Source organism: Pan paniscus, chromosome 18 (genome assembly GCF_029289425.2).
Source record: "Pan paniscus chromosome 18, NHGRI_mPanPan1-v2.0_pri, whole genome shotgun sequence".
NCBI classification, from domain to species: Eukaryota; Metazoa; Chordata; class Mammalia; order Primates; family Hominidae; genus Pan; species Pan paniscus.
Window position 1 is genome coordinate 22,112,344 of NC_073267.2, and position 27,474 is coordinate 22,139,817.

General features: G+C 46.1%; 1 protein-coding gene across 1 annotated transcript in view; it reads right to left on the bottom strand.

Annotated features, from left to right (window-relative positions):
* Window positions 1-27,474, bottom strand: part of DNAH3 (dynein axonemal heavy chain 3) — a 219,936-nt gene that overhangs the window by 13,861 nt on the left and 178,601 nt on the right. Inside the window, exons 51-56 of the mRNA XM_024925984.4 lie at window positions 24,788-24,986; window positions 18,269-20,410; window positions 14,162-14,387; window positions 9,806-10,050; window positions 7,425-7,541; window positions 3,473-3,627 (exon numbers count right to left, since the gene is read on the bottom strand). Of these exons, the coding sequence (XP_024781752.4) occupies window positions 3,473-3,627; window positions 7,425-7,541; window positions 9,806-10,050; window positions 14,162-14,387; window positions 18,269-20,410; window positions 24,788-24,986 (3,084 nt within the window). The remainder of the gene's footprint in view (window positions 1-3,472; window positions 3,628-7,424; window positions 7,542-9,805; window positions 10,051-14,161; window positions 14,388-18,268; window positions 20,411-24,787; window positions 24,987-27,474) is intronic.

Sequence of the window (27,474 nt, forward strand, 5' to 3'; positions counted from 1 at the left end):
TCTTGTATAGGGACTGGGTAAAATAAGGCTGACACCTAGTGGGCTGCATTCTTAGGAGGTGAGGGCATTCTAAGTCACAGGATGAGATAGGAGTCAGCACAAGATACAGGTCACAAAGACCTTGCTGATAAAACAGGTTGTGGTAAAGAAGCCAGTCAAATACCCCCAAACCAAGATGGCCACGGAAGTGACCTCTAGTTGACCTCACTGCTCATTACACACTAATTATAATGCATTAGCATGCTATGAGACACTCCCACCAGCGCCATGACTGTTTACAGATGTCATGACAATGTCAGGAAGTTGCCCTATATAGTCTAGAAAGGGGAGGAACCCTCACTTCTGGGAATTGCCCACCCCTTTCCCGGAAAACTCATGAATAATCCACCCCTTGTTTAGCATATAATCAAGAAATAACTGTAAGTATAATCAGTTGAGCAGCAACCCATGTCATTGCTCTGTCTATGAAGTAGCCATTCTTTATTCCTTTACTTTTTTTTTTTTTTTTTTTTGAGACAGATTCTTGCTGTCTCCCAGGCTGGAGTGCAGTGGTACTATCTTGGCTCACTGTAACCTCCGCCTCCTGGATTCAAGCGATTCTACTGCCTCAGCCTCCCGAGTAGCTGGGATTACAGGCATATGCCATCATGCCCGGCTAATTTTTTGTATTTTTAGTAGAGACGGGGTTTCACTGCTTTAGCCAGGATGGTCTCGATCTCTTAAACTTGTGATCCGACCTCTTTGGCCTCCCAAGGTACTGGGATTACAGGCATGAGCCACTGCGCCCGGCCTCCTTTACTTTCTTAATTAACTTGCTTTTGTTGTACTCTATAGGCTTGCCCCGAATTCTTTCTTGTGCAAGATCCAAGAACCATCCCTTTGGGTCTGGATCTGGACCCCCTTCCGATAATAAAACTATGTACCCTTGAACTTGTCATCTGAAACCCCAGTTTCCTTATCTGTAAATAGAAAAACAAGTGTAGTTATGAAGTATAAACCAAAAGTAAAATCTTAAGACCCTCCAACCATCTGAATGGACTTCCTCCTCGTCCAGGGCACTCTAAAATTTAACCTGAAAGCCTGGTTCAGGCCATGACGGGAAGTGGGGGTCAGACATGCCTCATTATGCCCCTCTAGCATTACCATCAACACAAACCTTAAGTCTGATAAGAAACATTTACAATCTAGTCTCTCTGAAGCCTGCTGCCTGGAGGTTTCATCTGCATGATAAAACTTGGGTCTGCACAACCTCTTATCATAACCCAGGCATTCCTTTCTATTGATAATAACTCTTTCAACCAACTGCCAATCAGAAAACGTTTAAATCTACCTATAACCTGCTGGCCTCCACTTCGAGTTTTCCCATCTTTCTGGACTGAACCAATGGATATCTTAAATGTATTTGACTGATGCCTCATGTCTCCCTAAAATGTATAAAATCAAGCCCTGACCACCTGGGGCACATGCTCTCAGGATCTCCTGAGGGCTGTGTCACGGGCCATGGTCACTCATATTTGGCTCAGAATAAATCTCTTCAAATATTTTACAGGGTAAGAAAGAGACTCTTTTCATCCACAGAAGGAATCAGGCCTTGGCATGTGACAGATTGTGGTGTAATATACATATATATCTACTGGTTTTCATCCATGGTTCCCCGCTTCTAACTCCCCTAGCCCTTGTTACAATCACCTGTTATAATGTTGGGTGTGTTAGGCCTTAGGGGCAGGCCGCAGGAAACAGAATCTCTCTGACCTTCTCTTTCCCTCCTTTTACCTGCCCCCAAGCAAGACTCAAATCTTCCCCTACCTTTCTGATTGTGAGTCCTTTTTCTTTTTTTTTTTTGAGACAGGGTCACTCTGTGGCCCAGGCTGGAGTGCAGTGGTGGGACCTTGGTTCACTGCAACCTATGCCTCCTGGGCTCAAGCGATCTTCCCACCTCCGCCTCCTGAGTAGTTGGGACTACAAGTGCATGCCATCACACCCGGCTAATTTTTGTATTTTTAGTAGAGACAGAATTTCACCACATTGGCCAGGCTGGTCTCAAACTCCTGACCCCAAGCCATCCACCAGCCTCAGCCTCCCAAAGTGCTGGGATTACAGGCATGAGCCACTGCACCTGACCTGATTGTGAGTCTTAAGACTCCACCGAGAGAGAGGGTGCTGCCCTATACTCTGGGGGATGTCATACAGCTTTCATAAAAACCCAAGAAGACTGGGTGCGGGGAGCTTCTGGATAGCTGACCACGTGGAGGTTCCTGGAGGGTATTTCACCCAGGGAGGGCATGCAAGTTCTCACTCCTTCTGCCATACTTCACCCTATGCATCTCTTCATCTATATCTTTTGTAATATTCCTTTAATAAACCAATAAACCTAAGTATTTCTCTGAGTTCTGTGAGCTGCTCCAGCAAATTAATTGAATTAATTTCAATTAAAGGGGGAGTGGTGAGAACCCCAACGTGAAGCTGGTTGGTCAGTTCTTGAGGCTGGGACTTGTGACTCGTGTCTGGGTTGGGGGAAAGAATTGGGGACTGAGCCCTCAACCCATGGGATCTGACACTATCACCAGGTAGATGGTATTGGAATTGAATTAGAGGACACCCAGTTGGTGTCCACTGCTTAGTGTGTGGGGAAGGGGTAACCTCCACACATTTGGTCACGGAAGTCTTCTTCTGTATTGATGGTGGTGGTGGTTGTGGTGAGAGAGTAGTAGAAAAATACAATTTGAGAGTTTTTCTGTTCCACAGGTGATCAATAAAAGTAAGCTCTTTTTTTTTTTTTTTTTTTTGAGACAGTTTCACTCTGTCACTCAGGCTGGAGTGCAGTGGCATGGTCTCAGCTCACCACAACCTCCACCTCCCAGTTCAAGCAATTCCCCTGCCTCAGCCTCCCAAGTAGTTGGGATTACAGGCAGGCGCCACCACACCTGGTTAATTTTTATATTTTTAGAAGAGATGGGGTTTCACCATGTTGGTCAGGCTGGTCTCAAACTCCTGAGCTTAAGTGATCCACCCGCCTCAGCCTCCCAAAGTGCTGAGATTACAGGCGTGAGCCACAGCGTCCAACCTGTAAGCTCTTTTCTATCTCTCAGATTGTTTTCATCTTCCTTTTTGTCATTCCCTGCCCAGTTTTTCTGTTCCTCCCTCTTTGCCACCTTCTGAATCTTCGTCTTCAAGTAGCAATTTCCATCTTGCTCACTTCCAAGGCTCCATCTTAATCATCCTTCTCTCTCCTTCCTCCACCCAGATGGACCCTATATTTCGAAACACCTTGTCTACCAAATACCGACCCCTCCTTAAACAGTAGCCATGTCTCTCTTGCAGGCTTTTGGGAATATTGGGAATAGCTTATGGATTCAATTCAGGAAGCCCAAGGTCACCCCTGGGATCCCTGGCTACACTGCAGCCCTGTAGCCATATAGAGATGACGGAGCCCTGTGGGGGAAAGAGGTAGGCCTCCCTGCCCACCCCTTACCTGGTAGGAGCCATGAGGAGGGATGTAGTAAGTGTCTCCAGGAGCGAGGGAGTAATAGTCCTCCTCAATTTCCTTACAGTAGAACATGGACAGAAGTGACAGCAGGAGACGCCGGTCTTTGTCATCAGTCACTCTGCCTCCGTAATTACATTCCCCTGGGGACAACCAACAGAAGGAGAGGTTGAGCCCAGGGAAGGTCATCACGAGCTTGGTGGTTGATGTAAAACACGGCATTCTTCCGGCCAAAGATCTCTGCTGGGACATAGTGATAGGGACAGCAAGCAGGAAAATTCCGGGCAGAAGATGGCGGGTCCCCTGCAAGGGCCCCACCCTCAAGCTGAAAAGCCTGAAACCATGGCCCAAAGTGAGAACTTACATCCCTGTTTTCCCACTTGAATGTTGCCTTTTCCAAAACCACCCATGACCTGCCCCACCCCCGCAATCCATGCCCATTAAAACCCCAGGCTCAGCCAGCAGAGAGAGAGAAGCAGCTGGACATCAGAGAGAAGCGGCTTGACTTCAGGGGAACAGCCTTTTCAGCTCCCTTTCCCGCTGAGAGCCACTTTCTTCGGCAATAAAATCCCCCACATTTACCATCTTCCATTCGTTTGTGCGACCCCATTCCTCCCGGACACTGGACAAGAGCTCGGGTGCCATGAGTGCAAGTGCAAAAGTCTGTCACGCTGACCCGCCACTGGGCGGTTAATACTTGAGCTGTCCGGACCGCAGAGCTACCAGAGTACTGTAAACCTTCCTCTGGGTGACAGAGGGAGACTGTCTCAAAAAAAAAAAAAAAAAAAAAAAAAGACCTGCACTCCAGCCTGGGCAACAGGAGCGAAACTTCGTCTCAAAAAATAAATAAATAAATAAATAAAAAATAAAAACCAAAACAAAAAGACATTTCAAGAGAGAGGGAGAGACCACATTCATATAACTTTTATTATAGTATATTGTAATTGTTCTATTTTATTACTGTTATTGTTAATCTCTCGCTGTGCCTAATTTATAAATTAAACTTTATCATAGGTATGTATGTATAGGATAAAAAATAGTATATATGGGGTTCGGTAAAATCCGCAGTTTCAGGCATCCACTGGGGGTCTTGGAACATATCCCTGGTGGATAAAGGGGGACTAGTGTATATGTTGAGATGGTGGCAGTAACAGTGGTTGGAGCCTTTGCTAACTGTGCCCCAATAGAGAATTACAATGAGCAAAGACTCTTGCTAATTCATGCTGGAAATGCAGAGTGGGCAAGAAATGGATCTATGATGTCTTTTATACCCTTGAGGTTTGAGGATTGTTTGTTATCTCAGCCTAACTAGCCTATCCTGACTGGAACAGTTGGAAGGTAACTACTCTCAAGCTGGCTGGTTTATGACCAGCAGGCAGTTGGTTTATGGCTTGCAGGCAGTTCTCTAAGCAGACCACATCCCAGGGCAATCATGCACTCATGCTATGGTCTGAAGAGGAACCCTAGGATGTGCTTCTGCATGACCTGGAACTGTGGGAATATGGCTCACTTCTATTTATTATTATTACTAGTTTTAGAGACGGGATCTCGCTGTTTTGCCCAGGCTGGTCTTGAATCCCTGGGTCCAAGTAATCCTTCGGCATCAGCCTCCTGAGTAGCTGGGACTACAGGTGCAAGCCACTGTGTCCAGCTCCAGGCGCACTTCTTTGGAGATGTTCTTTCACCAAACTGAGACCCACTGTATGCGTACTGTGTGTGTCATTTGGGGCTTTGTTTTAGGGAACACTATACTGAGTTAAGGTCAATGTGACCTTCTGGCACTGAACTTAATCACTGTAAAGAACAGTCTTTCAACCTTGGCACTCTTAACATGTTGGACTGGATAGTTCTGTGTTGTGGGGACCACCTTGTACATCGCAGACTGTTCAGCAGCATCCCTAACCTCCACTACTATAACTGCCAGTAGCACGCACTATGACATCCAAAACCATCTCCAGACATTGCCAAATAGCCACTGGGGGCTGAAATCACCCACAGTTAGAACCACTCCTTTAAGCCTCTGTCTTCCCAGCTGTAAAACGGGGTTATTAACATGGAGCTCATAAAATTAGCGTGAAGACTCAATGCATTAATCACAGGTATACAGTGTCTGCCACGTGCCTGGGGAAGGGATTCTAACAAACTCCTTAACATATGGAGCTGAAGAGGAAATTGTGTGTGATCTTGATGCCCCAGTGTTTTAATTAAGCTGCATTTTGACCTTCGGCCATGATATTCCATTCATTTAGCACATGTCTATTCTTATTCCTGTCTCTGGGACTATATGGCACGTTCCTTGAAGTTAGTGGTCACGTTTTTTTGGTTGTATGTGTGTATGTTTTTTAAGAGATGGGGTCTTGCTCTGTCACCCAGGCTGGAGTGCAGTGGTGTGATCATAGCTCACTACAGCCTTGACCTCCTGTGCTCATGCGATCCTCCTGCCTCAGCCTCCTGATTAACTGGGGCTACAGGTGCCCAACACCATATCCAGCTCATTTTTATTTTATTTTTTTGTAGAGATGTGGCCCAGACTGGTCTCAGACTCCTGGGCTCAAGCAATCTTCCCACCTTGGCCTCCAAAAGTGCTAGGATTACAGACGTGACCCACCGCACAGAGCCTATGATCAAGTTTTACACATTTACATTCTTCCATATTATGTACTTGTACATATCGTGGACTAATAAAAGGTTGCTGATTGATTGCTTTAATACAAAACAGCTAGTGCCATTTCTACCTCAGGATCACTTTGCTGGGAATGTTCTCCTTCCTCTATGCCCCACCCAGTCCATTCTTTTCCACTCATAAAACTCCTACTCACCCCAAAAACCCATCTCGTATGCCTTTAAGAAGTTTGCCATGATCATCTCCTCCTCCTACCCCAAGATTTAATCATTATGCTGCCCTTCTACTTATAAATGTTTCTCTTGTTGAACTTATTACTATGTTACCTTTTTTTTTTTCTTCTGAGACAGGATCTCGCTCTGTCACCCAGGCTGGAGTGAGGTGGCACGATCAGAGCTCACTGCACCTCCACATCCTGGGCTCAAGCAATCCTCCCACCTTAGCCCCCTGAGTAGCTAGGACTACAGGCATATGTCACCAAGCCTGGCTAATTTTTGTATTTTTTGTAGAGATGGAATTTTGCCCCAGCCGGTCTTAAACTTCTGGCCTCAAGTGATCCATCGCCTCGGTCTCCCAAAGTGCTGGGATTACAGGCAAGATCCACTGCGCCTGGCCTGTATTTTTTTTTTTTTTTTTTTTTTTTTTTGAGATAGAGTCTCTCTCTGTCACCCAGGCTAGAATGCAGTGGCGCAATTTCAGTTCACTGCAACCTCTGCCTCCCCACTTCATGCAATTCTCCTGTCTCAGCCTCCTAAGGAGTAGCTGGGACTACAGGCACCGGCCACCATGCCCGGCTAATTTTTTTATATTTTTAGTAGAGACGGGTTTTCACCGTGTTACCCAGGATGGTCTCGATCTCCTGACCTCGTGATCCGCCTGCCTCTGCCTCCCAAAGTGCTGGGCTTATAGGCATGAGCCACCACGCCTGGCCAATTTTTAAATTTTTAGTAGAGATGGGGTTTCAATATGTTGGTCGGGCTGGTCTCAAACTCTTGACCTCAGGTGATCCACCTGCTGTGGCCTTCCAAAGTGCTGAGATTACAGGCATGAGCCACTGTGCCCCGCTGGTCTGTATCATTTTTTAAAATATTTTTCTTCTTTTGGAGACTGTGAGTCACTCAAGGGTAAAGATTCTATCTTAATTTTGTTTGTTTGTTTGTTTCCTTACAATATCTAGCATGATGACCAGCATTAGTAAGAGCTCCATGTTTATGGTGAGGGAGGGAGGGAGTACATAAGTGAATGGAAATGGGAGGAGAACAGCAGGTGGAACATGATACTGGAGGTTTACAGTGGAAAAACCCCTCCTGTAAATACCTGTCAGGTAGGTCAGAGCATCAAAGGGCACCTCCTTGTAGCCATTGAGAAACATCTGGATCTGCCACATACTAATCCTCAGGTCAGATTCGTTGAATTCATAGGGAATATTCCACCCTGCATGCGGGAAAGCAGAGAGAGGCTTCAGTGCTGAGAGCTCTTAATTTCCACTCAAAGACCAAGCTGAGGGAGTTAAGCATCATTATGGATCAAAAGCCTCTTTCAGGCTCATGAATATCAAGCACCGAGGCCAACTATTAGCCTGGACATTTACCGCCAACGTGGGAGCCATTCTGCCTGAGAAAACATCCATTCTAAAATCAATTTCCTTATGTACCTCCCCATTTGTTAAGGAAGATGTTAATGTCCTGGGATTTGTGGAATGAGAATTATTCAGCCTGGCAGGGATACGGCGGTAATGCACGGAGCTCCAAAAATAACACCGCGGCATGGCTAGACAGCAGGAGCTACGACTGGGCAATAGAGCCACGTTGGTTCTGAGAATTCCCCTCCTCGAGCTCATGGGAAAAACTGAATGGCCAGCCTTAAAGAAATGACCACTCGTATTTCCAAGGGTGTAATGATAAATGCCCATTGGGGGCTGAACAAGTGACATACATGTGTAAACCAGGCATGGTGCAGGATACAAGAAAGAGTATGGGGAAACCTGTGCTCAATAAGGAAGTTTTTTGTTTGTTTTGCTTTTGTTTGTTTTTTTGTTTGTTGTTTCTTTTTTTTTTGAGACAGAGTCTCGCTCTGTCCCCCAAGCTGGAATGCAGTGTCGTGATCTCAGCTGACTGCAACCTCCACCTCCTGGGTTCAAGAGATTCTCCTGTCTCAGCCTCCTGAGTGGCTGGGATTACAGGCACGTGCCACCACGCCCAGCTAGTTTACGTAGTTTTAGTAGAGACGGGGATTCGCCATGTTGGCCAGGCTGGTCTTGAACTCCTGATCTCAAGTGATCTGCCTGCCTCGGCCTCCCAAAGTGCTGGGATTACAGGTGTGAACCATTGCACCCAGGTTCAATAGAGAAGTTTAATTTCCTCCCAAACACTCGCTTTCAAATTATAACAAAATAATAAAATTTGTGTGCCAGCAAACGAAGCATGACTGGCAGTTAGTTGCAAGCCGAACAGTTGCATGGCTTTTTTTTTTTTGAGAGACTGGATCTCGTTCTTTTGCCCAGTCTAGAGTGGTATGATCTCCCTTCACTGCAGCCTCGAACTCCCAGGCTCAAGTGATCCTCCCACCTCAGCCTCCCAAGTAGCTGGGACTACAGGCTTGTGCTACTACGTCAGGCTATTTTATTTATTTTAATTTTTTTTTTTTTGAGACAATGTCTTATTTTGTCATCCAGTTTGGAGTGCAGTGGCACAGTCTTGGCTCACTGCAGCCTCCACCTTCTCGCCTCAAGCGATCCTCCCACCTCAGCCTCCCAAAGTACTGGGATTACAGGCTTGCGCCATTGTGCCCGGCATGACTGGTTTATTTCACTTAGCGTAATGTCCTCTAATGTCCTCAGGTTCATCCACATTGTAGTGTATGTCAGAATTTTCTTCCTCTTTAAGATTGATTAATATTCAGGAGTTCTAGACCAGCCTGGCCAACATGGTGAAACCCCATCTCTACTAAAAATACAAAAATTAACCGGGTGTGATGGCATGCTTGTAGTTCCAGCTACTGGGGAGGCTGAAGTGGGAGGATCGCTTGAACCCGAGAGGTGGAGGTTGCAATGAGCCAAGATCACAACACTACACTCCAGCGTGGGTGACAGAGCGAGACCCTGTCTCAAAAAAAAAAAAATTTTCGTTGTATGAATATATAACATTTTGCTTATGTATTAATCTACCTATAGACTTTTTTTTTTTTTTTTTTTTGAGACAGGGTCTCACTCTGTCACCCAGGCTGGAGTGTGGTGGTGTGATATGGGCTCACTACAAACTCCACCTCCCGGTTGAAGCCATTCTCATGCCTCAGCTTCCCAAATAGCTGGGATTATAGGCGGGCACCACCACACCCGGCTAATTTTTGTGTTTTTAGTAGAGATGGGGTTTTACCATGTTACCCAGGCTGGTCTTGAACTCCTGGCCTCAAGGATTCTGCCTGCCTTGGCCTCCCTAAGTGCTGGGATTAAAGGCACAAGTCACCACGCCCAGCCAGGTTGTCAGATTTAGCAAATAAAAATACAGTGAGAGTTTAATATTAGTTAAATAATAAATCACTTAGTATAAGTATGTTCCAAATATTGCCTGGAAAATACTTATACCGTATCTTACTGGCAACCCTATCTGAGCGCAAGCTTAAACACGCACCTGGAAACACACCTATATGTGTCTGATATCCTTTCCCTCAGGCCACTCAGGTGCACTGTCATCGCTTACCTAAGGGGCCGAAGTTTCTTCTCTCTTGAACAACGGCGTGGAAGAAACAAAGGCCAAATAACATCTTTTGCCACATCACCGCCTTTGCACAGCTTTGGAAGAACACAGGATCTGAGATGGGGTCATTGAGGTAGGAGCGCAACAGGTTGGCCCGGAGCCCTTTGGGGGGCTCATTGGTCATTTTGATTCCATTTTGGAGAATGCTGACCGGAAACTTCTCTGATGGATAGCTGGTTAGCCAGAGTCTGGAAGAACAATGGACCCAACTTTTTAGAGCAATACAGTAAGTTATAGTGAAAAACAACAACAAAAACAAAACAATAACAATAACAAAACAGACCAGCCTGGGTAACATGGTAAAACCCCATCTCTACTAAAAACATTATTTTATTGATAAATTAAAAAAAAAACAATAACAAAAAAGAATAGCTATGATTTATTAAATACTACCAGAGCCAAAACTATGCTAAGCATTTAACATATGTCCTTTTATTTCCCTTAAGCCTCACAGCCACCTGATGAGGAGGGACTTATTACCCCTTTTACCAGTGAGGAAGCGGAGGCACGGCAAGGTCAGGTGGGTTTTTCAAGGACACACCACTTGGCAGTAGTTGAACCAAGATGTGAACTCAGGACTCTCTGACTCCAAAGCTCCTACTCTTTTTTTTTTTTTTAATGTAGAGATGGAGTCCCTCTATGTTGCCCAGGCTGGTCTCGAACTCCAGGGCTCAAGTGATCCTCCCACCTCACCGTGCCACAGTGCTGGGATTACAGGTGTGAGTCCCCGTGCCTGGCCCTAAGGCTGCTTTCTCCCTACAACCAGAGTTGAATAGTTGCAACAGAGACAATATGGCCACAAACCCTGAAATATTTACTATTGGCCCTTTACAGAAAAAGTTTGCTGATGCCTGTCATATAAGAAATGGCATTTGAAATGTGCCTTGAAAAATAGGGAGAAATTCTTTTTTAAATGCAAGTGTATCTATGCCCACAAAAAAATGGCAACATATGTAAAAGTGTTTAGAAGAAACTAGAATTGATAATTTTACCCCCTATAGGTTAACATCTTGGCACATTGCATCTGAGGCTCTTTTTTTTCATTTTTATTATTTTTATCTTATTTTATTTTTATTTTCATTTTTTTGAGACAAGGTCTCACTCTGTCACCCAGGCTGCAGTACAGGGGTGCATCTCGGCTCACTGCAACCTCCACCTCCCAGGTTCAAGTGATTCTCCTGCCTCAGCCTCCCGAGTAGCTGGGACTACAGGTGCCCGCCACTATGCCCGGCTAATTTTTGTATTTTTAGTGGAGACAGGGTTTCACCATGATAGCCAGGCTGGCTTTGAACTCCTGACCTCAGGTGATCCACCCACCTCGGCCCCCCAAAGTGCTAGGATTTACAGGTGTGAGCCACTGCGCCCGGCCAGAGTTGCTAACGTTTAAAAACCTAAGGCTTTCTTTTACAGTTCTAGATTCCCATCTTCCCTTTAAAATTGTTAGAAAGCCTGATCCTACATGGCAACAGTTAGCTAGTATTAAACAGTGACCGCTCTCCTTGCCAGAGCATGTGCCCAGTTCACTGCAAGCCCCACCATTCCCTATTGTGTCTGACACTGAGGCTGACTACCCATGAGGATTGTTGCTGTACTGTGGAACATGGACTATTTCTTGTATCCAGCCCTCTTCACTCATTTATGATACATGCCTGGCCCCTATAGGCACTTGAGAACTTGAGTTCATGATTTTTGGGTCAGGATCATATTACAGTAGAACTTAAAATGTCAACATAAATAACTTTTTCTTCTTTGAGTGTGTCATTAATGGCCAATGAATTCACTCACTATCCCAAACCAAACAACATTCTTTTCTTTTTTTTTAAAGATTAAGGCACAACACTTTTAGGTTTTTTTGTTGTTTGTTTTTTAATTTATTTATGTTTGGGACAGAGTCTCACTCTGTCACCCAGGCTGGAGTGCAGTGGTGCAATCTCAGTTCACTGCAACTTCCACCTCCTGGGTTCAAGGAATTCTTGTGCCTCAGCCTCCCAAGTAGCTGGGATTACAGACATGCACCACCGCACCTGGCTAATTTTTGTATTTTCAGTAGAGACAGGGTTTCACCATGTTGCCAGGCTGGTCTTGAACTCCTGGCCTCATGTGATCCGCCTCCCTTGACCTCCCAAAGTGCTGGGATTACAGGTGTGAGCCACCTCACTCGGCCCCAAACAGCATTCTTGAAACTAATGGACTTCTCTTAAACTCTCTCTCTTTTGGAAGTTTTATATGAAGACAAATCAACTGTGGCCTAATCCGACTTTGTAAATAAGCACCAAACACTTTCACTCTTTTCTGGCAGACGACTGAGATGAAAGTAACCAGCTAGTTTTGTTGGATAGAGCAGGGGTTGACAAATTTTTTTCTGTAAAGGACCAAATAGTACATATTTTAGACTTTGTGAGTCCACATGATCTCTGCTGCAACTACTTGTCATACAAAAGTAGCCATAGACAATATATGAATAAGCATGATGTTTTTCAATAAAACTGTATTTATGGACACTAAAATTTGAATTTCATAGAAGTTTCATGTATTATGAAACATGATTCTTTAGTTTCTTCCCCACACTGTTTAGTTAGCTTGCAAGCTATACAAAAAAAACTGGCAGCAGGGTGCATTTGGCTATCGGGCCATAGGTTGCTGCTCTCTGCCCTGGTATAAGAGAATCCCTTGGCTGGGTGTGGTGGCTCACGCCTGTAATCCCAGCACTTTGGGAGGCTGAGGTGGGCGGATCACCTAAGGTTGGGAGTTCAAGACCAGCCTGACCAACATGGAGAAACCCCATCTCTACTAAAAATTCAAAATTAGCCATGCATGGTGGTGCATGCCTGTAGTAGCCTCAGGAGGCCAAGGCAGGAGAATCGCTTGAACCCGGGAGGCAGAGGTCACGGTGAGTGGAGATCGCGTCATTGCACTCCAGCCTGGGCAATAAGAGCAAAACTCCATCTCAAAAAAAAAAAAAAAAAAAAAAAAGAGAGAATCCCTGAACATTTGAGTTAAAATGGACTTTAAAGTCTGTTTGGTTCAACTCATTATTCTATGAATGCAAAAACTGAGGTTTAGCTTTGTTGGGCTTTAAAATTCCCAAAAAACAAATAGCTGTTTCCAGTGTTGATTAAAATTCCGAAGAACCCCAGAAATGTAGGATAGAGGCACGAGGCAGGACAAATGATACCTGGAAAACAGTAGAATTTTTTTTTTTTTTTTTTTTGAGACAGGGTCTCACTCTGTCGCCCAGGCTGGAGTGCAGTGGTGTGATCACTGCTCACTGCAGGCTCGACTTCTCAGGCTCAGGTGATTCTCCCAGTTCAGCCTCCCAAGTTGCTGGGACTACAAATGTGTGCCACCATGCCCAGCTCATTTTTTGTATTTTTAGTAGAGATGGGGTTTTGCCATGTTGCCCAAACTGGCCTTGAACTCCTGGGTTCAAGCAATCCACCTGTCTCGGCCTTTCAAAATGCTGAGATTACAGGCGTGAGCCACCATGCCTGGACAGGATTTTTTTTAGACAAATAATAATTTTTAAAAATCAGACTTGCTCACATTGAATCTACCTTTCCAGCTACGTCTCCTATTACCTTCTCCGACAACTTTTCATGGCATATACCAGAGCTGTAAGATAACTTCTCAGGATTTCCTTAATACCTCTCTTTGCTTTTCCAATACCTCTCTTTGCTTTTCCAAATGCTGTCTCTTCTGCCTAGAATATCCTTCCTGGCAAACTCCTATTCATTTTTCAAAATCCTGGGCCATTGTCCGGCCTCCAGGACTTCCCCAACCTTCCCATCCCTTCTCTGTATTCCATGGTTCTTGTTCAAATAGTGAGTAAATCAGGTATGACATGGTATCAACATTATTCATCTATGGCCTGCCTTCTGCTATACTGAAGAGCTTCTTTCTTTTTTAGAGAGGAAGTCTCGCTCTGTCGCCCAGGCTGGAGTGCAGTGATACGATCCCTGCTCGCTACAACCTCTGCCTCCTGGGTTCAAGCAATTCTCCCACCTCAGCCTCCTGAGTAGCTGGGATTACAGGTGTGCGCCACTATGCCTGGCTAATTTTTGTATTTTTAGTAGAGACAGTGTTTTGCAATGTTGGCCAGGCTAGTTTCGAACTCCTGACCTCAGGTGATCCACCCGCCTCAGCTTTCCAAAGTGCTGGGATTACAGACATGAGCCACCCTGCCTGGCCTAGACTGAAAGTTTCTAAGGGGCAGGACTGTGTCTTGGTCATCTTCCCAGCCACCATCCTGATGTCTGGAGGTTGGGTCCCAGAGAAGGCAGTGGTGGGACAGCATCTCACCTGAATCTGGCATTGGTGCTCTCAGGAACAATCACCTCCTCACAAATCTTCTCCAGGGTAGGCATCCAGCTTGCGGCCAGGTGGCAGTTCTGTAAGACCACCCAGGTCCCGTCTTTGATGGCATTGTTGATCATTTTGGCAGCAATAGGGCCTTGGCCTTGGCCCAGGGAGATGGTCTGTGTTCTGGTACCTCCCATACCAAGATCATCAGCAAACTTCAGCAGGCCTGAGACCAGGAAGAAAGGAGGCTTTTGAAAGACGACAGGCCAGCTAACAGTAACAGAACAGCTATATCAACAATAACAACATGGCTGGGTGTGGTGGCTCACACCTGTAATCCCAACACTTTGGGAGGCCGAGGTGGGAGGATCACTTGAGCTCAGGAGTTGGAGACCAGCCTGGGCAACACAGTGAGACCTTGTCTCTATTTAAACACACACACACACACACACACACACACACACACACACACACACACACCAACACAAAAGGTGGGGTTCACATTAAAATTTTGGACTCAGAAAAAAACTCATTGGCTTCTGTTAATTACAAAATAAACATCTCTCTGGGGAAACTTTAGACATCAGATCAGATGGCAGATGAAGCTACCATCAACTTCTCTTTTGCTTTAAACACATAGACATTCTTGATAAAAAAAGAAATTATCTGAACTGAAAAGAAACAAAAAAAATCAAGGTTTGAAAGAAAAGGATATTCCCAGGTGCCCAAAACGGGGAACTCAAAAATAAAGAGGTGAGCACATAATCAAATAACTAGGAAACTGATTTTTGCAAATTTATTTTAACAAGAAATATAAGCATTTGTAAAGTGAAATAAGTCTCTCACTTCTCTCTTCTCAGTGGTAGCCAATGTGATTAGATTTGTGAATCCTTCAAGAAATATTTTGTGTATTTAAATAAATGCATATATACTATTAAATTTATATGAATTGTAGAATACTGCATTTTTTTCCCACTTAACAATGTACATATCTTATAGGTCTCTTCCACATTAGTACATGTATAAAGGCTTTTTTCTTTCATGGATACATAGTATATCACCATTGGAAAATACCACACTTTATTTCATTACTCTAGATGTTAAAGTTTTAATGTCCATGGGAGATATAGCTTTGCACTCATAAGAGGTGGGGAGCTGGAACCGAGACACTTGCATAAAGTTAGAATTCTCAAAGTGCCGTACCTTCATGTTATGAAGGCCAGACCTTTGGCCAGATGCGGTGGCTCACGCCTGCAATCCCAGCACTTTGGGAGGCCGAGACGAGCGGATCACTTGAGGTCAGGAATTCGAGACCAGCATGGCCAACATGGTGAAACCCCATCTCTACTAAAAATACAAAAATTAGCTGGGCTAATTAGCTAATTAGCTGGGTGGCGCATGCCTGTAGTCCGAGCTACTCGGGAGGCTGAGGCAGGAAAATTGCTTGAACCTGGGAGGAGGCGGAGGTTGCAGCGAGCCGAGATCACGCCACTGCACTCTGGCCTGGGTTACACAGCAAGACTCCATCTCAAACAAACAAACAAACAAACAAAAGAAGGCCAAGGCCATTTGACTACTGACCCAAGGAAAAGACATGGAAGCTCATAACTGGTCTGGAGCCTGGGTGGAAAAAATAACTCTCCAGTTTAAAAATCAAAACACTAAGTTTATGCCACATGAATTTGAGGAGTGCGAGTTCACGGTACTCTCTGGTGTGGGATTCCTAAGCTGAGAAATTTCCCATAAAATTTGATCCAGAATGGCGACCCCCACCTCACCCTCTGGGGTACCACTGTTTGCACATGCAAAGTTGTTCTGTAGGGACACTCCTTAAACCCAAAGTATATGAGACTCCTGCAAAACAACACAAATTTGATGATGGTGAACTCACACTAAAAAAAAACCTACACGAGGAAGTACATCACTATGAGGGGCAGGCAGCACATAAAAAGATCAGGGTTAATATTCTAAGGATTACATATGGTCTCTGTTACGAGCTGCATCGTGTCCCTAGCAAAATTCATATGTTGAAGTCCTAATTCCAGGTACCTCAGAATGTAACTGTTCAGTAGTTGGAGACAGGGTCTTTGCAGAGGCAAAGTTAAAATGAGTTCATTCAATGAGAACACTTGGACACAGGAAGGGGAACATCACACACCAGGGCCTGTCGTGGGGTGGGGGGAGGGAGAAGGGATAGCATTAGGAGATACACCTAATGTAAATGATGAGTTAATGGGTGCAGCACACCAACATGGCACATGTATACATATGTAACAAACTTGCACGTTGTGCACATGTACCCTAGAACGTAAAGTATAATAATAAAAAATAAATGAATTAAAAAATAAAATAAAATAAAATAAAATGAGTTCATTAGAGTGGGCCTTAATCCAATATGACTGATATCCTTATGAGAAGAGGAGATGAGGACAGACACAGAGAGAAGGCCCTGTGCAGACATAGGGAGAAGATGACCATCAGCAAGCCAATCAGAGAGGCCTCGAAAGAAACCATCCCCGCCAACAGCTTGATTTCAAACTTCTTTCTTTAAGAATTGTGAGAAAATAAATTTCTGGGTTTTTTTTTCTTTTTTTTTTTTTGAGATGGAGTTTCGCTCTTGTTGCCCAGGCTGGAGTGCAATGGCATGATCTTGGCTCACCACAACCTCTGCCTCCCAAGTTCAAGCAATTCTTCTGCCTCAGCCTCCCGAGTAGCTCACACCAGTAATCCCAGCACTTTGGGAGGCCGAGGTGGGTGGATCACTTGAGGTCAGGAGTTCAAGACCAGCCTGGCCAACATGGTGAAACTCCATCTCTACTAAAAATACAAAAATTAGCTGGACGTGGCGGCACGTGCCTGTAATCCCAGCTACTCGGGAGGCTGAGGCATGAGAATTGCTTGAACCCGAGAGGTGGAGGTTGCAGTGAGCCAATATCACGCCACTGCAGTCCAGCCTGGGCGACAGAGCAAGACTCCATCTCAAAATAAATAAATAAAATAAAATAATAATTAAAAAAATAATAATCATTGTGCACCTGCTACTGAAATAGTGGATCTTGGTGATGATTTTCAAAGGCCACTAAAACTATTAAAGTCAGTGGTTCCCATCCCTGGCTGCACATTGAAATTACTGGAAAGGCTTCATAAAACACAATTCGTGGGTCTCACCCCAAAGATTTTAATTTAATTGGCCAAAGCTGTGGCCCGTGCATTGTGAGGCTTCTTTAAACTCCCCAGGTGATTCCAATGTGCAGCCAAGATTGAGAACTGTCACATCAGGTGAAAAGCTGGTGGGAAACTGTATAAGGGAGGGAGTGGGGGAATGGAGAGCCAGCTCATGCTGACAATGCCTAAGTCCCCAGATCTGTCTTTATCAGAAAAGACAGCCAGACAGTATGGATCTCATGACATGCGGCACTAAAAGGGACACAGTGTGAAGTTTCCTGTGGAATCATCCGAGCTGAATCTCACCAAGCTTCTATTTTGTTCTTTTTTTGGGGGAGGGGGCAGGGTCTGTCACCTAGACTGGAGTGCAGTGGTGTGATCATAGCTCACTGCAGCCTTGACCTCTCAAGGCTGAAGGGATCCTCCTGCCTCAGCCTCCCAAGTAGCTGGGACTACAGGCATGTGCCACCATTTCCAGATAATTTTTTAATGTTTTATAGCAATGGAGGTCTCACTATGTTGCCCAGGCTGGTCTCAGACTCCTGGGCTCAAGCAATCCTCCCAACTCATTCTCCCAAAGTGCTGGGATTACAGGCGTAAGCCACCTCTCCTGAACCCTCACCAGGTTTTTAAGGAAAGAACTTTGAATGAATTATCAAGATACAAAAGTGGGAAATTTCTGCATTTCTGGTTTCTCTTGAAAAATCAGATGATCTAGCAATTCTGGGCTTACATTCCCAAATGGCCCAATTTGTGGATGCGGAGTAGCAGCTGACCTCTATAGGCAGAAAAGGACTAGTTCCGTGGCTCCACCTCAGCCTATGAACCACCTGGCCTTCAAAGCCATCTGAACTTGAGATCCCTGCTGTAAGGGATGGGCTACTGATATCCACCCACACATTCTGGGCTTTCCACGTCTCTCCCACAACACTCTGTTCTTACCTGCCATTGGGTCTGCACTTGGAGACAACACAAAAATCAAAGGCGCACAGCAGCTGGAATCATTGTAGGATCCCTGGAGATCGAACGTAGGGGCTTCGATATACGGCTTTCCCATATGTTCAGCAATGAACTCCCGGACCGCTGGCACCATTTTGTCAGGCCGCAAACATCGAAGGATCACCATCTTCTCCAGTCCTTGAGAGAACTTCCAAGACCCAGGGAGTTGCTCCTCATGGGGCCAGGCCGAGTCATAGATCAGCTTCCATTCACCCAGGTTCTGTTCCAAATGCTCCATCAGGCCGTGCAGTTTGGGTAAGGCAGATGCACGGACAATCTCTGCCCATGCCTTCTCAGACAGCCATTGGGGAGCTGGGTTGGGGTAGGGGTTATCCAGTGCGATGCCTCCAGTGAGAAGGAAGTACCACACCTCCTCCGTAATTTCCTTCTTCTGTTTCATGATGCCGATGGTCAGGAGGAGAGAGAAGAGTAGCTTGTCCTTCTCAAACAGAGAACGGCACACGTTGTTGTAGATGCTCAGGGTGAAATGGTCAATGATATACTTGATGCGCAGATTCAGTTCCTCGCTCTTCGTGCTGTGGGTCAAGGAATGCATGTAGAGATTTATGAACCAAGTCAGGGAGTACTGGTACATCGGCTCGATGTTGGCCAGGTCCGAGATACAAAAGAAGATGGTGGCGGAATGCACAGCCACTGGCTTGTAGCCCATCCGAGTCTCGTCAATCTGCGTTTCTGTCATGGAAGCAACTTTCTGTTTCTCTGAGATCTCTTCAGATAGCACTTTGGAGGAGGACAGAACTTTGATGGCTGTTTCATCCTCCAGGATGTTACCCTTGGACATGGAGAGAACCTCCAAGATCTTATCTTCAATTTCCTTGAGATGCTTCTTGTTCTTGGCGCTTTCCACAATCAACTGGTTCTTTTTCTCTTCCAGCTCTGGCTTCTCCTTCGCAGCCATGATGCCAAGGAGTTGATCTTGGAGACCCAAGGGGGTGATCATGAAGTTGAGGAGACAGACCTTCACGGCAACTTCTGGGAGGTAATGTGGATTCCTCAAACGGGTTGTGATGTATAACTTAAAATCCCTGGAATATTCGATGATGTTTTCACCCAGCCTCATGTACTCAACTCCTTGCTGTTTGAATGTTGCCTTGAGCAAGATAGGTTCGATAGAAGCATCCAGCTCTTCTCCAATGTTTTCAATCAAGACAGGGGTGCCTAACTGCAGCGCGTTTTCCAGCATCCTCATGTAGTTGCTATCAGAGAACTTGATGACAGCCAGTTTATTCGCCTTCTCCATGTTCTTAATCCATTTATTGGCCTGCCCCTGAGGGTCAATCATTAAGGCCCAGCGTCTGGAATTGGATACAATGATGCCATTGTCGATGGAGAAGGAGTCAACGGGAAGCCCAGCAATCTGCCAGGCACGGATTTTTATGGGATCCCCTAACGTGTGGCTGAGACTGAAGTCACTGGAGCCAGGGATGACCTTGTCCTTACATTCAGCCAACCACTGATTTTGGCACTGGACCCGATAATCCACTGTAAAAGTGCCCAGGTAAGCCACGGTTCCTGAGGACAGCAACACGTCACCCGTCAGATTAGTATAGCGGATCCCCAGCTGTCGGGCAGCTTCGGTCCATCTGTCCTTCTCTCCCCCAAGACCACTGATCAGTTTCTCTGCCCTGACCAGCTTTTGGGAGCAGATTTCAATGTTTTCCTCCAAGTCCTTTTTCTTGGTGTTCATCTCTTCAAAGTCGTCATTCAGGGCCTGGAGCCGGTCTACCACCAGCTTCAGCTCTGCTCTTTTCTGGTTCAGCTTCTGCATCTGTGCAGCCAGCTTCCCCTCTGCCTCCCTCAGTCGCTCCCGTTTGGGAGCCACCACCTTGGCCACGCGATCGTACACCTCCATGGCCCTCACCCACTTGCACAGACCCTCGCAGGCCGACGATACATTTTTAATGACAGCTGGCTGGAATTCCGGGTGATTGATAAACCTTTCCCGGATCCGCTTCATGGTCAGTGGGGGGATGTTGTCTTTGTCATATGTCTTAAGACTCTCCAAGAATTTCAGATCCCCAAGAATCTTTTTGGATACCCCCCAGTAATCTTCTATCATCTTACCTATTTGGAACAAGAAACAGAGATAATGTGTTAAGACATTCTGGCCAAGACTTAAAATTCTGCAGTGGTTACTGCTGGTATTTGAGAAAAAACAAAAACAAAAACATGGTCTGAGAGGCCCAGCCAACCTCACCAACCCCATCTCTGCCTTGCTCCCTAAACTTGGGTTACAAAGGACCTTCCTTCAATTCCTCCATGACCCCAAGTGCTTCTTACCATGAGCCCTTTGCCTATACTGTAAATGGCATCTAGCTGGCTCCTGACCAGACCTCAGGCCTCATTTTATTTTATTTATTCATTTATTTATTTTGAGACAGAGTCTTGCACTGTCAGCCAGGCTAGAGTTCAGTGGTGCGATCTTGGCTCACTGCAACCTTCGCCTCCTGGGTTCAAGTGATCCTCCTGCCTCAGCCTCCCAAGGAGCTGGGACTACAGGCATGTGCCACCACGCCTGGCTAATTTTTGTATTTTTAGTAGAGACAGGGTTTTACCATGTTGACCAGGCTGGTCTTAAATTCCTGACCTCATGTGATCTGCCTACCTCGGCCTCCCAAAGTGCTAAGATTCCAGGCCTGAGCCACCGCACCCAGCCAATTTTTTTTTTTTTTTTTTTTTTTTTTTGAGATGGAGTCTCACTCTTGCTGCCCAGGCTGGAGTGCAATGGTGCGACCTTGGCTCACTGCAACCTCTGCCTCCTGGGTTCAAGCGATTCTCCTACCTCAGCCTCCCAAGCAGCTGGGATTACAGGCACCCACCACCACACCCGGCTAATTTTTTGTACTTTTAGTAGAGACAGGGTTTCACCATGTTGGACAGGCTGGTCTCGAACTCCTGACCTCAGGTGATCCACCCACCTCAGCCTCCCAAAGTGCTGGGATTACAGGTATGGGCCACCACGCCCAGCTGTGCCCAGCCAATATCTGTATTTTTATAGAGATGAGGTTTCGCCATGTTGCCCAGGCTGGAGGCCTCGTTTTAAAAGCCATTGCCATATAGAGGTTTCCCTAGACTTATCTGACAAGAGAGGCCCCCCTCCCCGCTGCACCAGCATTTTCTTTCACCTTGCTTGCTAGAAAGTCCATTCCCTTTATAGCACTTATTGCAACCTGTAAGTTTTCAATTATTATCTACCATCTACCTCTCCCTCAAAGCGGTAACCTTCTTCTGTTTTCTAGAATCTGGCACACTGCCTGGTACTTAGTTATCAATAAATATGGGTTGAATGAATAGTACCCCATTATCTTATTCATGGATGAAAAAGGCAGCAGGAGCCACAGCCCATGGGGATGAGTTTCGAATATCCTTCCCTAGTCTGGGAGGTGGGTTGGATGGAGCCCAATCAGTCCTCCCTTTGATGAACTGTGTGAGTGAGGCAAAGGTCTTGTGAGAATGAAGGAGGCTGGAAGCAGCAGCTTGCAGGCTTCCACCCATACAGAAGACTACCCGTGGCCTGCCCAGACACAAAGCCAGGCCCTTATTCCCCTTAGCACCCATCATGCTGACTAACAAGTAATCAAGTGACTCTCAATCCCATCCCGGAACAATGCTCCTTCTGTTGACACACTGGAAAAAATTGGGGAAGATTTTTGGCCCATGGTACTTGCCAAGCTCAGGCTCATCAAAAAAGTTATACTCTGAGACATCACATTGAGTACAGCAGGTCAAATGTGTCCCATTCCTAATTACAAGAGCAGAAATCAGCCAAATATTTCCCATGAAGGTTTTTGTTGGCATTCTAGAAAATGATCTGCTTCATTTAGATTCAAGGTACCCCGAACTAACTCAATTGCTCTTTTGCTCCATCTCAATATACTCACTCAATTCCATGGTTTGGGTGAATAATAGGCATAATTTGCTTTAATTTTAATTTAATGATGGGTTCTGTGCTGATCATCAGTGATCCAAGATGAGAGGTGACATTCATGACCTGGCTGTGCTTTGTGTATCTCAGCAGGTCTCAACCCCAGCTGCAGGGGGAGCTTAAAAAAAATCCTAATGCTCAGGCTGCATCCCAGACCAACGGAATGAGACTCTCTAGGAGTGGGGCACAGACTTCTGCTTTTTTTTTTTTTTTTTTGAGACGGAGTTTTGTTCTTGTTGCCCAGGCTGGAGTGCAATAGCGTGGTCTCACTCACTGCAACTTCTGCCTCCCGGATTCAAGCAATTCTCCTGCCTCAGCCTTCCATGTAGCTGGGATTAGGCACACACCACTATGCCCAGCTAATTTTTTTTTTTTTTTTTTTTTGGTATTTTTAGTAGAGACAGGATTTCACCATGTTGGCCAGGCTGATCTTGAACTCCTGACCTCAGGTGATCCTCCCATCTTGGCCTCCCAAAGTGCTGGGATTACAGGAGTGACCCACCGCACCTGGCCGACTTCTGCATTCTTTAACCTCTCCAGGTAATTCTAGGGTGCAGCCAGGGTGCAGAAGTACTATCTAGCTCATCTTTGCTCAAGGCCAACTTATTATACCTTAGCTATTTCCCTAAAGGATGCTCTTGTAACATCTGCTCTTTGCTTGACTATTCCTGATGAGCTTTGCCTCTGCTTTATGTGAGTGTAGGCCTGACACCCGCCAGAGAAGAGGGAATGCTAAGCAATGGGAAGCAGGAGCCAGAAGGTCTCAAATGAGGGATCAGGGATTTCTTTCTTGAGACAGGGTCTTACTCTGTTATACAAGCTAAAGATCAGTGGCAGGATCACGGCTCACTGCAGCCTCAACCTCCCAGGCTCAAGCGTTCCTCTCTTCTCAGCCTCCTGAGCAGCTGGGACTACCGACATGTGCCAGCACACCTGGCAAAATTTTGCATTTTTTGTAGAGATGGGGTTTTGTCATGTTGTCCAGGCTGGTCTCAAACTCCTGGGCTCAAGTGATCCACCCACCTCAGCCTCCCAAAGTGCTGGGATTACAGGTGTGAGCCACTGCACCTGGATGGGATTAGAGCAGAGATTTCTAACATTTCAGAAAGAATGAAGGAATAGCCAGACTGTTCCCAGGACTGGAAGACTCAAAAGGCAGGAAACAGATTTGGAGGTGATTTTTAAAGTCATTGTTCAGCTCTAAGGCACTGGTCTTAATGCAAAGTCCTACACCTAATTTAAATTTGGAGGAGAATGAATATTCACCTGTTAATGTTTCTAGGCTCAACTGTAGAAGGAGCTTTCCTTCCTCCTTCCCCATTCCTTTCTGCCCGTTTCTAATTCTCTGTATCCTCCTCTTTCTCTTTCTTTGTTCATCTGTCCCTCTCTCTCTCTTTCTTCCTCTCCATTGCCGTCTCTGCCTCTCTTTGCCCTTGTCTCCTGCCCATGTCTCTCTCCCTCTAATTTTTCATTCCCCACTCCTGCTCCACCCCACCCCCTCCCCCAACTCCTCTTCTCTCTCTTCGTGTGAGTGTTTTTTTCTCCCTGTCTCTGTCTCTCTTCTCTCTGGTCTCTTTTCTTCCCACTCTGTCTGTTTCTGTGTCTCTCTGTGTCTCTGGCACTCCATGTGTCTCTGCATCTCTCTGTCTCCATTTCTGTCGCTCTCCGCATATTTGTCTCTCAGTCTCTATTTCTACCTGTTTCTCTCCCCTCATGTCTTACTCTCTCCTGTATGTCTGCATCTCACTTGTGCATGCAAGTCTCTCCCCATCTGCTTTTTCTCTGTGTGTGTGTGTGTGTGTGTGTGTGTGTGTGTGTGTGTGTGTGTGTGTTTCCCTGTCTCTTTCTCCCGATTTCCTTCTCTCCTGGTCCCCCTGTCCCTTTGGGTGTATATACATGTGCATGCCTGTATGTATGCATGTCTGCATGTGTGTTCGTGCATGGCTCTGTGTGTGCATGTATGTCTATATGTGCATGTCTCTGTGTGCATGTGTGTGCATGTGTGTGTGTGTGCATGTGTGCGCATGTCTGTGCATGCATGCATGCGTGTATAGGTGTCTGGGTCTCCATTTATTTCTCAGACTCTTTCTCTCCGTTCCTTTCTTTGTCTCTGTCTCATTCTTTTCCTTTCGCTAACTCTCTCTGCTTCTCTCTCTGTTTCTCTCTCTCTGTAGCTCTCTTGGTCACCCACACATGACTCTGTGTTTGTTCCACACCAGGCCTTTTGTCTACCTGACCTTCATTTTTGTAATGACTTGCACGGAGAAGCCTTGACTAAGCTCAGCTCCACCTACAGATACCTGCATTTTTCCCAACTGACTGAGAGGGCGGAGGCTGCTGGAGAAGCCTGAGAGAGGCCTTGGGTGCACACACACAGCCTGGTTCCTTTCTTAATTCCTCCAAACTCAGTGATCTTGCCTGCACGCCTGGAGTCGACTTGGGGATGCAGTGGGTGCTGGCACCCCACTGCCAGGAAAGAGCAGCCTGTGCAGGCATCTGGGTGGGGTGGCGCTTACCGGAGCCACTGGGGTCTGGCTTCCTCTCTGGCTTCATCCCTTTCATGACGCAGATGCTCTCCATGACCAGTTTGACAGGCCCTGGTGGGTTCTGCATCGACTTCACCAGCGAGATGTCAGCCGGGTTCAGGGTGTCCAGAGCAGCTAGTGCAGCCTCGAGTGCAGGCATTGCCTCAGCTAGGTCCCCCTCACATTCGTTCTGTGGGCGGCATGAGGACAAAGGAGATGAGTGCCCAGGGCCTGGCACAATGGGGGCGAAGCAGAGCTCCACTCCTACATGAGGAAGAAGGAAGAGGTGCTTCCTCTTCCAGATCCCCTTTAACACAGTGCCTGCCGCTGGAGCTGGACAATGGCTCTGACCGTTAACCAGCAGCCGGAACACATGCATGGCCTTTTGGGGCTGTGGTCTGGATGTCCCAAACATCTGAGCATTCAATTTATTTGCTTTGTTGGCCAGGCACAGTGGCTCATGCCTGTAATCCCAGCACTTTGGGAGGCCAACGTGGTGGATCACTTGAGGTCAGGAGTTCCAGACCAGTCTGGCCAACATGGCAAAACCCTGTCTCTACTAAAAATACAAAAATTAGCCAGGCGTGGTGGTGGGCGCTTGTAATCTCAGCTACTCAGGAGGCTGAGGTAGAAGAATTGCCTGAACTGGGGAGGCGGAGGTTGCAGTGAGCTGAGATTTTGCCATTGCACTCCAGCCTGGCCGACAAGAGTGAAACTCTGTCTAAAAACAAAAACAAAAATCTCACATAGGCATTGTTACCACATTTGTTTCTATGCTAAAAACATAATAATTTAAAATTGCCCCTGAGTCTTAGCATGAAAAGAGCAATCGGATTGTTTGAGAGGTATGGAGTTCAGTGCAGTGTGACGAAATGTAATCAGATCACAGTAATTTTGGTATCATTGATCATCCTCATTAGGGGGGAAAGAAATAATTGGAAAGAATTGACCAATGTAAGCAAACCATTGCGCTTGTGAATCAAGAGTTGGTGACCTGATTCTTGCTCTTCCAGTCTTTGTCTTCCCAGTATGGATTTCTTTTCTTTTTTCTTTTTTTTTTTTTTTTTTTTGAGACAGAGTCTCGCTCTATCATCCAGGCTGGACTGTAGCAGCGGTGCGATCTCGGCTCACTGCAACCTCTGCTTCCCGGGTTCAAGTGATTCTCGCACTTCAGGCTCCCGAGTAGCTGGGACTACAGGTGCCTACCACCAGGTCTGACTAATTTTTGTATTTTTAGTATAGATGGGGTTTCACCATGTTGGCCAGGCTGGTCTCGAACTCCTGACCTCAAGTGATCCGCCCGCCTCAGCCTCCCAAAGTGCTGGGATTACAAGCATGAGCCTCTGTGCTCAGCCGTACTTCTGAGTTTCTAACAAATCACTTTTTTTTTTCTTTTTTGGTAAAGAGCAGGGAACTAACTTTGTCTCCATATAAAGAAACACTAAAATTTATGTTTCTTAAAGGCAAATTAGGATCAAACAGAAACTCCTAATATGGATTTCATTTGCATTCCTACTGTGCATTCGGTACCCTACTGGGCACTATTTCATCTTGTGTCATTTCTGGGAGTGTGAGGAGATTAGAGAAAATTAGCAACTTCTCCTGGGCAGGAGGGCCACAGCCCTGAAAGGTCCAGGAAGGGATTCCAGTCCACAAAAAAGCCTCAGGAAAGCTGCACAATCAGACACCGGTTTCTTCTCCTCCCTGGGTAGTTTCTTCCACTTCCTGACTCATCCCAGGATGTCACTCCCTGGAGGAGGGATGGGATGGCAGAGACTTGAGCCTCACCCTTTGCACCGAAACCTGATGTGGCAGTTATTGCCTGGGAGTGGGTGTAGTGGGGCGTCCTGGGTCACCGCCTTACAAACCTTGTGCCATCACTCACCTCCCTCCTGCTCCAACAAGTCGCTGTTTGGCCTGACATTACAGAGCAGAATCTTGGCTGTGCTGTTTTCCTTCCCTCTGCGACCCACATGTGGAAAGGGGCTAGCCTTGGTCACATAGGCAAGTCCCCTTGGTATAGAGCAAAGTACAGCAGTTTTGGAGAATCACTAACATAGACCCTTACGCTCTGGCACAGGCTACAAATGTTACATGTTTTCCTCTTAGTACCCCCATTTTGTAGATGAAGAAACTGAAGCTAGGAAAGGACAGAGCAAAAATTGAGCCCTGATGTACCTGATTCTAGCACAGAAACATTAAAGAGTTGCCAATTCATGCGCCTCAGGGGCCAGGCCACTGAGTGCAAGTGGGTGGGGCTGGGACTTTGGTGAATTGGAACACACAGGGGCAGCATCTATTTAATACCGAAGATGAGTGCAACCCGGGAGGGCAGCTCCGATGTTGCCAGGTTGCCCGATGTTTTCCAAAGAAAAGCTGAAAATTCAGAATTGTTACTTGAAATCTCCTGATTTTTTTTTCTCTCTCTTTTTTTTTTGAGATAAGATCTTACTCTGTTGTCCAGGCTAGAGTGCAGTGGTGGGATCATAGCTCACTGCAGCTCCTGGAATCAAGTGATCCTCCTGTCTCAGGCTGCTGAGTAGCTAAGACCGCAGGTGTGCTCCACTGCACCTGACCAATTTTTTTCTTTTTAGTTTTTTGCAGAGAAGAGTTTTCACTATTGTTACCTGGGCTGGTCTGAAATTCCTCCTTGCCTCAAGCCATCCTCCTGCCTCAGC